Source organism: Thermobia domestica, chromosome 8 (assembly GCF_964235325.1).
Source record: "Thermobia domestica chromosome 8, izTheDome1.hap1.1, whole genome shotgun sequence".
Taxonomy (NCBI): Eukaryota; Metazoa; Arthropoda; class Insecta; order Zygentoma; family Lepismatidae; genus Thermobia; species Thermobia domestica.
Genome location: NC_137461.1, coordinates 227,681,013 through 227,693,698, shown reverse-complemented (window position 1 = coordinate 227,693,698; position 12,686 = coordinate 227,681,013). Strand labels below are relative to the sequence as shown.

The following is a 12,686-nucleotide window of genomic DNA, read 5'->3' as shown; positions in this document are numbered from 1 at the left end:
ATTCCTGATCTATAAGAAGATATGTGAAAACAGTTATTTCTTTGTCTACGAAATCGCGATTACTTTCTACATTTTCGTTATTTTTTATTCTCATGGGTTCGATTCCCGGCGTCAGCTCATGGGGTTCGAATTCCACGTTAATCAGTAGGTCCCGTCTCATATAGCTTCTCTGCTGAAAGGGATATTAAACTCAAAATCAACTCAACTCTTTATTTTCATAAAGTTATTCACCAAAATTCAAAAAAGTAGAGTTAACCTTAGCGAAGAGCCTTAAAGAAAGGCCCAAAGGGGGCACAAAATTCAGGAGAAAAAAGAAGATATATATAATGGAAGGGAAAAATCATAAAAAGTGGTCAAAATTAAGGAAAAGCACAGTTCATTTTTTTGAGATTTTCTTACACTTTGCGCCAACCATGGTGGCGTTTCGCGGCTGGTCTGTCGACCTCGCTATTTACGGGATTATCAGCATATAGGTCCACTCTTGACCCCGGCGCTGATTTTCCACGGCACTGGAAAGGTCTTAATTGTTAGAGTTGATTTTGTATCTACGATGTAAATAAGTTTATTAGTTAGACCTATATTAAACCAAACATTATAAATAATCTTTTATAAACACGGTCATAACAACAACAACAACAACAACAACAAAAGGATAGGTTTACTAAGATTCACTCTTTCATTCTCGAAATATTTTGGCGCTACGCAGTGGGGATAGGGCTATATATATATATATATTTGGTCTAGGAATTAATTCGTGCGGGTGGACAAGAGATGGCGCAACGAACGGAGCGTCCCACAGTTCCGTGTATCCACACATGTGTTGCAAACCCCTGTCATCGCATATCGTTCGTAGTATAGGGCAGTGGATTAAAGCGTCAACAACACCAGTTTGTAGTTAAGTGAACATGGCGCAATTTGTGCCTGATAAAGTGTTTTTGCGGGGTGTCCTGCTGCATTACTTTAACATGCAGAAAAGTGCGACTGAAAGTCATCGTATTTTGGTGGAAGTGTATGGTGACCATGCTCTAGCTGAGCGAACATGTCAGAAGTGGTTTGCACGGTTTAGAAGTGGTGATTTCGTCTTGGCAGACCAAGAGCGAGCTGGACAGCCAAAAAAATTTCAAGACGAAGAATTGACAGCATTGCTCGAGCAGGATTCGTGTCAAACGCAGGAACAACTTGCAGCAGCATTAGGCGTTGATCAAACAACAGTCTCCAAACGCTTGAAAGCCATGGAAATGATTCAAAAGATGTCACATTGGGTTCCACATGAATTGAAAGACAGAGACGTTGAAAGACGAAAAACCATTTGCGAATTGCTGCTTCAACGACAGAGCAGAAAGGGGTTTCTGCATCGAATTATTACGGGTGATGAGAAGTGGATCCATTACGAGAACCCTAAACGAAAAAAGGCCTGGGTGAAACCAGGTGAACCAGGTCCATCACAACCAAAACGAGATATTCACTGTGCAAAGGTTATGCTGTGCATATGGTGGGATATGAAAGGTGTGGTGTACTATGAGCTGCTGCAACCGGGTGAAACTATGAATGGAGAACGTTATCGACGACAATTAATGCGTTTGAAGCAAGCTCTGGCCAGAACACGACCAGAATGGGAGAACAGACATGATAAACTTATTGTTCAACATGATAACGCTCGCCCACATGTCGCAAAACCGGTCAAAACCTATTTAGAAAATGTCGGATGGGAAGTTTTACCCCACCCGCCGTATTCACCAGACGTTGCTCCTTCGGACTACTACTTGTTCGATTGCATGAACAACGATTTGATTGGACAGCAGTTTACTTCTTCAGAATATATCGAAACATGGGTCTCTGACTGGATCGCTTCCAAGGATGAGGACTTCTTTCGCCACGGAATCCGTACATTGCCTGACAGATGGGCGAAAGTGGTGGCTAGCGATGGACAATATTTTTCTTAAGGTATTTATGTATTTTGTGTTTGTACTACAGCTTCAATGTGTGCGTACCAACCGCACGAATTAATTCCTAGACCAAATATATATATATATATATATATATATATATATATATATATATATATATATATATATATATATATAGCCCTATCCCCACTGCGTAGCGCCAAAATATTTCGAGAATGAAAGAGTAATAATAAGTAATGTATATATATATATATATATATATATATATATATATATATATATATATATATATATATATATATATATATATATACATTACTTATTATTATTTAACTTCGAATTGACGTAACTCTTTACTTCGCTGGCTAATCCTAGTAACCAAATGACTGTTGTAGGCCACTGGTTTAATTTTTGGTAAAATCAACATTTTTCAACGATAATACGTTGATGATGTCCTCTTTGCCCCAATAGTTTCTGACAAACGAACTTTCACCAGAAAAGCAATCAAACTGACAAACAGTTTTCACCTTAACCAAAGTAAAACGTTGGTCAATCGGTAGATATTGGTTGGTTGAATTCAACGAAATTAGCAACAATATTGTGAAGTTGAATTAATTTTAAAAATTCGTTGGTTGAAATCAACAGTTTTGACTACTATAACATGTTTGTGCCCGAAAGTTGTTTTACTCACGTTCTTTCTCTTTCCCTATACTCGTCGAAATATTATTACTCGATTGCATTCTTTGCATCAACTATTCGTGCATGGAATGACCTTCCAACCAGCATATGGCAATCTGTCAATCTATCTATTCAAGAAGTCGGTTAAGCAGACCATCCATGAGTCTTTCTAGGTTTACTGATATATGACAAAATCGTTAATCTTTATTCTTCTTACCTTTCATTTGTTTCTGCTATTCCCTAAATGTATTATGTGTTTATTTATAATAATCTATATGTTGATATGATATATAAGTGGGGGTGATTGTGAGTGTAATTTTTGTTGCCATTTCAATATGTGTCTTTTAAATTTATTAGTTTATAAATATTTGATATTGTCTAGGGTTGCCAAACGTCCCGGTTTTCGGGACGCCTGTGTGTCCGGGTTTTCCTTCTTCAAATTGAAAAAAGAAACCAACCTGCAAGAACTAGTGTGTCTCATCTAAAAACGGAAGGTTTTCGGAAGATTTGTGTAGCCAACATCTATTCTTTCGTCCTATAGGTTGTTTAGCTTCCAGAGGAAAAAAAAATTAAAAAATATTTAAGAGGCAGGCATACTTACGTTATGGTAATAATTTCTTGAATATCAATTTCAATAGAAAATAACTTATTTTTCCCTGTGACGGGCTTTAACTACCAGACATTTTATACTTCAATTGGCAGCGCAGCCGCAGAACTGCTTCGTTGTTGGAACTTTAATCAACATTGGCGATACTGCTCTAGTCGCTGCATAATAACCGCATTTAAACTTTCTATTTAATTCTTCTGTCGTCTTCTTAGGCACAATTTCTTCTGAGACTTGAGTTGCCTTTAATATATTTTCCCATGTGTAAATATTTCTGAAGATGTTGTGCATGGATTCAATAATTTTGGATTTATATTTTTTTCCTTTATCTGATAAAATTTTCAGGCTAAATTTCCGTAATTACTTACTCTAGCACAGGAAGTAGAAGTTAAACACATAAAGGTATGTATCTTGTTTAATTTTGATATTGGATTTTGTGTGTGTGTGTGTGTATGTCAAACTTTTGGAGAGCCTGCGTAAGTCTTTCGAGAGATTTAGTTTTTGTTTATAGCTCTAAATTTAGTGTAAATGTATTTTTTCTTGCTAGATGCTAAATTTGTATTTTCTTTTAGGATAGTGTTTCCGACTCAGGTGATGACGCAACACAGAAAAAAAAATATCTTCAATCATAAAAACTCTCATCAATCTCAAGTGTAATTGGCACAATATTTGGGACCTGTTAAACACAGTAAATCGAAATTCTGAAAAGGATGCCAAATAACTCTTTTTACATTATCTTTTCACATTCTTTATACCTCTCTTGTGGGGCTTCATTCTATACATAGTTAACACAAATGAACTGGAACATTGTGAGTAGTTACTGGGAAAAGACAAGTAATTAATTGACTGATCAAATGAGTAGGAGATCTGTCCTTATATATAGTCTGAGATTGGTGTCCCGGTTTTTCGTTTAAAAAATCTGGCAACCCTAGATATTGTTATATTAATCCTGATCATTGCATGGTCAAGTGGGTGACAAGGCATGATTAGCTTTAACTTCGCCATGTAAAATAAAACTAAATAAATAAAAATCAACGCGATCACAAAGGAAGGTTGGGCCGGTCATTTTGGTTGCTTGGATAATGCTGTTGTCAACACAATGTAAAAGTATGAGCCGTGACCAAAGCAGATTCCATTCCACAAGCAATATTTCTAAGTGACCCTGGAAGGGAGAATATCGCAGCTATAAACTACCTCCGAGAAATTCATGTTGACACAATATCTTTCCAATATCAATTTGAATACATTTAAGTGCTTGTGGCTCTATTGAGATTTAATTCTATCCTTTTCAATAGCAAAAAGGACTAAGTGTAAAGAATAGAGCTTATAAAAGCATTAGTTGTGCTCGCAACATCTTAGAAAAGACTTTAATCAGAAAATTACTATCGTTCAAAGCACTAGAAGCAAAATTCTGGAGCGCAGATAAAGGAAAAGGCAATTTTCAATAATGGACACCTAAGTGAGCTTCTTCAGGAAAATTCAATTTAATACATACTTCTAACATCACTGTAGAATATACAAACACAATAAAAAGAAGAAAAGAAATAACATTATGAACACAGTCGCTACACCAACGAGAAAACAACGAATTAGATTGAAAAGAAAGAAAATATGCTTACTGCCACGGGAGGCTTCCAGTTATCCCATCTCTTAGACGATCCTTCAGTGAGCGCTGTCTGGAGGGCCCAGTGTGTGTTGCCATAGTTACACACAACCAGAGAATTTCACAATTACATTTTCCCTATTTTCTGAGTTCAGTACGAGGTCAGACACAATCCATACCGTTCCATGGTATCCATTTTTGACTGAAAAGAAACAAAAGCAAACAAAAATGGGATTACTGTGTTCCCAGAGGGATAAGCAGATCAAACGATAGTTTAAGCTTATAACGTTTGTGAAAAGCAAACAACTGTCAACGTTAACTTTTTTTAAATCGTAGCGTAAAAAATCAGATAAAAGGATTATAAAATGCAAGTTTTATTTACATTAACAGTAATTTCAATAACCTATATGCATATATTGGAGGAAAGTGAAGAGGAAAGGAGATGGAATTTAAAAAAATGCAAATCACATTGCAAATTTAAAAATTTTGTATGACAGGATCCTGGTCCAATTGTTCATTTAATGAATTAATATTGTTCTTCCAAACTCATAATAAAAACAATACATTCAAATGATGCAGGGAAACCAATAAAATGGTATAGTTTAATATTTGGTGTCTTCCCGTTGTGCCTACTTCCCGTTATGCCTACAGGCCCTCCAGCACTTTGTAGAAAATATTTTTAATGATCTTATCTGTAGGCAGAACGGTAATTCCCGTTGTGCCTACTTCCCGTTCTGCCTACTCTTTCGAGACGGGGAATTCTGTGCAGGGAGGGATCTTTTCTAGGGATTTTTTCTTTAGTAATTCTAATAGATTCTGTAAGAAGAATAACTATTCCTTTAAATTTCATCATATATTTTAAATGTTATCTTACTTGCTCTTCTCAGAAAAAATGACTAGGTACAGTTTTGTTATTAGCAGCGTTATTCACGTCTACTTTAGTAGAGATGTGTTTTTTTAATACTTACAGAGAAATGGAAAATTAATTGATTCAGTTACAAGAAAATAAACTTATTTCGGTTTAATATCAAGTCATTTCACAACAAAATTTTATTCAGTTTTCCAGTAGTTCATCTCCAACATTCTAAGGCTCGCAGTACGTAATAGGTGCTACAGTTCACATCCTCAAAATATATTTAGAGGTGTACTAATACAATTAACTGATTCAAATAAGGGATTTCAATTGTATTATATTCTGGGCACGAGCTTTAGATAACTTTAACATTCAAGTATGCATCCTTAAATTTTTAGCTAGAATTAAGTATGCTGGTCATCACACTTCAAGCTTGCAGCATGTCTGAAAATTCAATATTAAATATATATTTTGTTTGAATTTAATAAGTTTGTTAATATGTTAATTAGCTAATACACTAATAATTATCAATATATTAGGGGAGCTAAATATTAATATTATATTCTGCAGGTCTTTGTGACCACCGGAAATTTACGGAAGCTTTCAACCACAAAGACAGTTTGGATGGATGGTACTTTTAAAGCAGCTCCCCGTATATATCAGCAGCTGTACACCATACATGGGACATATTTGGGGCAGACTTTTCCGTTTCTATTTTGTTTATTGCCTTCTAAGAAAGAGGAAGACTATCGTAGGATGCTGCTTCTCATTAAAGATGCGGCTTCTGCAAATGGTCTTTCCTTTAATCCTACTACAGTGATTATAGACTTTGAAAGAGCGGTAATCAATGCCGTTACTGGTGTTTTTCCGGATGCAGCCATTCGTGGGCGTTTCTTCCATTACACCCAATGTTTATGGAGGAAAGTTCAGTCATTGGGGTTGTCCACTTTTTATGTAGAAGACAAAGAGGTCAGGAAGTGGATAAGACGTGCTGCTGCACTACCACTTGTGCCAGTGGAGCAAGTGGGTGACATGTTCCTGCATCTCCAGGAAAATGCCCCGGAAGTACAAAACGCAGAGAAGTTTCATGACTATTTAGTCGAAACATGGCTGGACGATGCAGACGCCATTTTCACAAAGTAAGTACGATATAGTAGTTACCTTATTTTCTACGCTATTTCACTATCTGTTTTTCGTTTGATTTTTTTTTTTTCAAATATATGTGGTTTTCGTTTGGGAAACGAAATCTACGTAGCAGTGATTAGTATTTCATATATAGGCCTACTCATTCGGTCATTTTAGTCCTTTATGTTTTTCCATTAGTTTCGTTTGTCATTGTTGTATTGCCTATGTGTTCTACAATTGTGAGCTCAGAAGTGTCTGGATATGAAATGGTGCATAGTGTCTTTAATGGAGTGTGGTAAGCGTAATTATTATTCTCATTCCATAAAAAATCATTTCTGAGATCTGCATGCCAATACGAAATTTTAATCTGCTCATACCAGAGATCTGAAATTAACTCTATACTAGTGTAATGATTACAAAACTGAATACTTATAAATTTACCGTGTTACTAACAACAAACAACAGACGTTATCCTTAACGTTATCTACGACAGACGTTAACATGCAACTTCCAATCGTTGTTGAATGTCTATTGTCAAGCTTTGATTTGTTTTATGTAATTAATGTTTCTCTCTTTTCCAGAGATATATGGAACCAATATGATAATGTTGAGGGAAGAACAAATAATGTTGTAGAGGGCTGGCACTCTAAATTAAACAGAAAACTGACAAGAGAACATCCAAATATTTTTACATTTGTACAGCTGTTGCAGCAAGAACAGAGTGAGAATGAAGCTTGTATGCTGATGTTGGAGGTAGGAAAAAAGCCGAAGGAACCAAAGCTGAAATATAAGCGAATTGAACAAAAAATAAAATCATTGAAGGCACGTCTGGAATCACATGTAATAGACTTGGTGGCTTACACAGATGCAGTTGCATACTGTTTGCATTTAGAACAGTGATGGTGAGATGTTTTAAATATATTGGCTATATTAACGATATATGGTATTAACATTGACGATATGTAGTATTTACATTGACAATATAAGTATATGTAACATTGCATGTAGTATAGAATCGTGTTAGAAGACAAATTACCTGTTAAGGTAATGCCAAAGAAGGAGCAGTGATGTAAAAGACAAAGGCTCTTTTTTTTCAAAAGGGCCGCCTTATGCATCCTCTTGCATTGTTTGTTTAATGTATGGCCGAACATGTCTTGAGGATGTGAATTGTGGCACTTTTTAGTACTGCAAGCCTTAGTATGCTGGAGATAAACTACTGGAAAACCGATTAAAATTCGGTTGTGAAATGAATTGATATTAGCCCGAAGTAAGTCTGTTTCGTGTTCGTTTCAGATACAATGTCAAACGGGTTACTGGCAACTGAATCAATCAATTCGAGGAAAGAGATATGATGGAGACAAACACTCTTTTTAAAGGCCGCCTTATGCATCCTCTTGCGTTGTTTGTTTAATAGTTGGCCAGACATGTCTTGGGGATGTGAACTGTGGCATTTTTTAGTACTGCAAGTCTTAGCATGCTGGAGGTAAACTACTGGAAACCCAAATAAAATTTTGTTCTGAAATTGCTTGATATTAGATCTTTTTTTTTTTTTTTTTTTTTAATGTTTGTTTCACATACAATGTCTAACATTCTTGCAACTGAGTCAACCAATTTTCCATGTATGATGAAACTTGTAGAGGTGGTGGTTGTTTTTACAGAAGCTTTTAGAAATACTAAAGAAATATTCCCTACAAAAATTCCTCCCTGCACATAATTCCCCGTCTCGAAAGAGTAGGCACAACGGGAAGTAGGCACAACGGGAATTACCGTTCTGCCTAGAGATAAGATAATTAAAAATATTTTCTTTAAAGTGCTGGAGGGTCTGTAGGCAGAACGGGAAGTAGGCACAACGGGAATGAACCTAATATTTAATTTGGAAGTCTTGCTGATGGTTATAAACACCCCCTCCCACAGTCATCCCGAATATATATATATATATATATATATATATATATATATATATATATATATATATATATATCATATGTTCTAAATATGGCGCCCACAAACAACAGAGCGCTATTCTTCAGGTCAAAATAAAGCGAAAATGCTATATAATGGCATACCCTCCAGGACCTCCTTCAGCCGCTCTAGGGAATAATTAAAATTTCACTATGTGGCAACGAAGCAGACTAACTTGGAAGTATTAGTATTGCTCTACGAATCCATCAAACAGTTGCATCGATTGTTACGGTAATAAGTAATGCTGGTGTCAATGCCTATCTACTTTAACTTCCACTTGGAAAAAATCGATGTAACTATTTGATCGATTCGTAGATCTATCTGGTTCTTTTTCTGCGACGTTGCTCCATAGTGGAATTTGCGTCTTCATACGAGGACCCGAAACATTTATACATATTTGTCGATTTATTTTGACTTGTGAACAGCTCTATAGTCCGTGGACGCCGTTTTCAGAACACCCGATATATATATGTATGTATGAATGTATGTATGTATGTGTGTATGTATATGTGTGTGTGTGTTGAGTTGAGTTGATTTTGAGTTTAACGTCCCGTTCAGCAGCGGGGCTATATGAGAGTATATATATGTGTGTTTTGAGTTGATTTTGAGTTTAACATCCCATTCAGCAGCGAGGCTATATGAAAGTATGTATGTGTGTGGTTATACACATACGAATATTTTCTTTTCTTAAGCACAACCACACAAAATTCTATATAGAAATGGATTGGAAGGAATTTGAAATCTATTGTTTACAATGACAATAAATATTATCAATAATATATGAAGTTATGTTAAAAAAACAGGCGAGTTTCGTTTTTAAGTGTGAAATTACTGTAGATTTTCAAATATGCCATTTTAATACTGAAACCGAAAATAGTGAATTTACTGCAATCGAAGAATAAGGTTACAAATGGAACATTATACTTCGAACGCTGAATCAATATCAAAAACAGTTTCTTCAACTAGTATTTTCTACTATGTTTTTCAACTAATATTATATACGGAAGTTCTACTTGGTTTTACTACTACTTCAAGTTTTACTATAAGAACAAGAACTGAATTGACTTTAATCCAGAGACGGTGAATCCATATTAAAAAGCCGTTTATTGCTATTTCTTATAGTTCTTGTTATGATAGTGATAAAAAAAAATGAAACCGGAAGTGGTAGTGGGTTTCGAGATGCAACATACTCTGGGTTGATCACTAAGCGAACGTAGGTATACGCCAATTCTGGTTTTAAGCGATGGATAAAGATCAAGGAAACTTATTGTTGGGACGCTGAGTGGATATCAAAAAGGTAATTTATCGGTTTATCTTGCCATTTTTGCTGTGCAATGATTTTCAATGCTGAAACCGGCAGATATAATGAGTTTCTATCAGTTCTGGTTCCAGGGGGCGTGGAAGCAATGATTGGAGAAAATTGCTTCTCTTTATTTATTACCATTTTTACTCTATTACAAACAACCAAATACCAGATAAATGGTCTACTTTTATCACTCTTGGTTGGGATAGACGCTTAAGAGAGAGGAGATGCAAACTATTCTTGACACTCTGAACCAATTCCAATAATCAGTTCTGATTAGCTATCACTGTTCTTGCTCTAACATCTGTCAACAGACAGACGGACGAACCCAGCTGTTCACTAAAACTTTCCATACTTATGTTAGTTTCGAAGCCTAAAAAGTGTTACGTTCATCTGTCTTCAGGTGTTCGTAAAGCTTCTTTAAATATGAACATTGTTCCTCTCATGCTCTTTATTATTCCTCGATACACTTTAGAAAACGAACGAATCCGTTTCTCGTTCCCTAAAAAGGAACGAATTATAAGGTAACCAAGAAAGTTTGTGCGGTTTTTGAGAACAGTTACTTTTGTCATGTTAGTATGGTCAAATTGATTCTGATGACGTCATGTTTACATTCCTTTCAAACTTTATTCATTAGAGAGTTGTTCAGTGCATCGTACTTTCGGTAACGAAAGGAAGCTCAATCTTCGAAAGAACATGTCAATAGAAAGGGAGATTTTGAGGCCTATTTGCTTTACGAGCAGAAACTAGGAAACAAAGCGGCAGAGGCCACTGCAAGAAAATGCTCCGCATTGAAGAGACTGCTCAAAAGTTGAATGAGTGAAAAGACTGCTCAAAAGTTGTCCAGTCACTTTTCTTCTGGAGACTATAACCTTGAAGACAAGCCTCGTGTTGGTAGTCCATACACCCTCGACAAAGTCCAGCTGGAGGAGGAAATCAAGCAGAATCCTCATCAAACCTGTCAGGATCTTGCGCACAGGTTTGGAATATCTGACGACAACATTCGATCACATCTTCATATCCTTGAGATGACATGGAAACTAAGCAAATGGGTTCCTCATGCCCTGTCCGAGGGAAACATGCTCCAACTGTTTAATATCTGTTTGTCGTTGCAATGACGCCATAATACAGCCTCGTTCCTGGACCAAATCTTGAAATGTGACGGAAAATGGATCATGTATGATAATTGGAGGAGGAAACATCATTGGTCGACTTCTGGTTCGGTATCATTGGCCGCTAAACCGGACATTCACCAAAAGAAGGTAATGCTGTGTATTTGGTAGACCAGTGCTGGCATAGTCCACTATGAATATCTAGAGAGCTAAAAACATTTAAAAATAATAAAAAATAACAGTCGAAGTCTACTTGTCACAATTGCAAAGAGTTTCAGCTCCACTGCTCCAGAGGCTGCCAGAACTAGTCAACAGAAGAGGAGTTCTCCTCTTCCACGACCTTGCCAAACCTCATACGGCAAAAGTAACCAAATAGGTGATCACAACACTAGCTTGGGAAATTCTGCCTCATCCACTCTACTGCCCCCCCCCCCCAAAAAAAAAACAATGTTTAGTTGTTAAAAATAGAACTACAGTGGCAGATATGAAAGACATACATTTCAAAGAGTAATCAATGGCAGCTGAAGGATCAAGTTTTTACGGATATTAGGAAAATGATTCACTTGCGTTTAATGCTTTTAGTCTTGATATATGTATTTCTTCATTTTACCCTACCAAAAATCATTTTAGTGCATTTTATAAAAGCATTGTTTTTAATTTTTTTAAAAAATGGATATTTTTCTTCTAGTTTATTTGTTAAAAAAATAAAACTACAGTAATGGACAGGATAGAACATAAGTTTGAAAGAGTAATCAATGATAGCTAAATCAAAAGGCCACAATAGTCACGTAACTTGATGGACTAATAGTTAAGAGAACCTTCAAGCAATATATCTCTGTGATTCTTTACTCTCTTTTGACGCATCTTTATGTTCTGGTCACATCCTGCTCGGTAATATTGTCTCTTTTTCACACTCTTGTCTGGAAGTTAACTTTGTCATTTAGACGCTGAACTTTGTTCGTAAAAGCCTATTTGTTCCCAGAATGCGGAGTTAATAACAGCAAACAATGAGCAAGCTGGTGTCCACATTGCCAAAGAAGTTTCAAAGATCTTAGGATGAGGTTCCACGGAAATTCTTTACTGACTCAACTACTTCTCCCAAGTTTAAACTACCTACAATATTTTAAGCTGTTATTTTAACACAATAACACTCAGTGTGGAAAATCATGTTTAAAGACGAAAAACTTACATAAACGAAAATGCTTTTCACTAATCCAGAAACTAGAAGCCTAGCTTCTATTATTTTACTTTCTTTCAACAGAAAAGAATACAACTTCCTTTTCTCATAACATTACAACAGCTATACGATTATGTAAAAAATATTAAAGAAGACATTTACACATAGAATAATAAGTAGCAGTATCAAGTGTACACCACGTGAAGGAGTTTGGTTTGTATAACATAATATTTTATTAATTAATATTGAAACTGGAAATGGTAGTAGATTTCTGCCACTTGCGGTATTAGCAGAGAGTTAAGGATCGAAAAAAAGTGTTACATATCCTCGAAACCCTTAAAATCGATTCCGAAAAAAAAAAC

At 35.8% G+C, this 12,686-nt stretch overlaps 1 protein-coding gene across 2 annotated transcripts in view; it reads right to left on the bottom strand.

Annotated features, from left to right (window-relative positions):
- Positions 1-12,686, bottom strand: part of mtd (TLD domain-containing protein mustard) — a 1,050,893-nt gene that overhangs the window by 681,201 nt on the left and 357,006 nt on the right. For both annotated transcript variants that reach the window (XM_081769482.1, XM_081769479.1), the window contains one exon: positions 4,809-4,994. In XM_081769482.1, coding sequence (XP_081625608.1) covers positions 4,809-4,891 — 83 coding nt within the window. In that variant the 5' untranslated portion in view covers positions 4,892-4,994. The remainder of the gene's footprint in view (positions 1-4,808; positions 4,995-12,686) is intronic.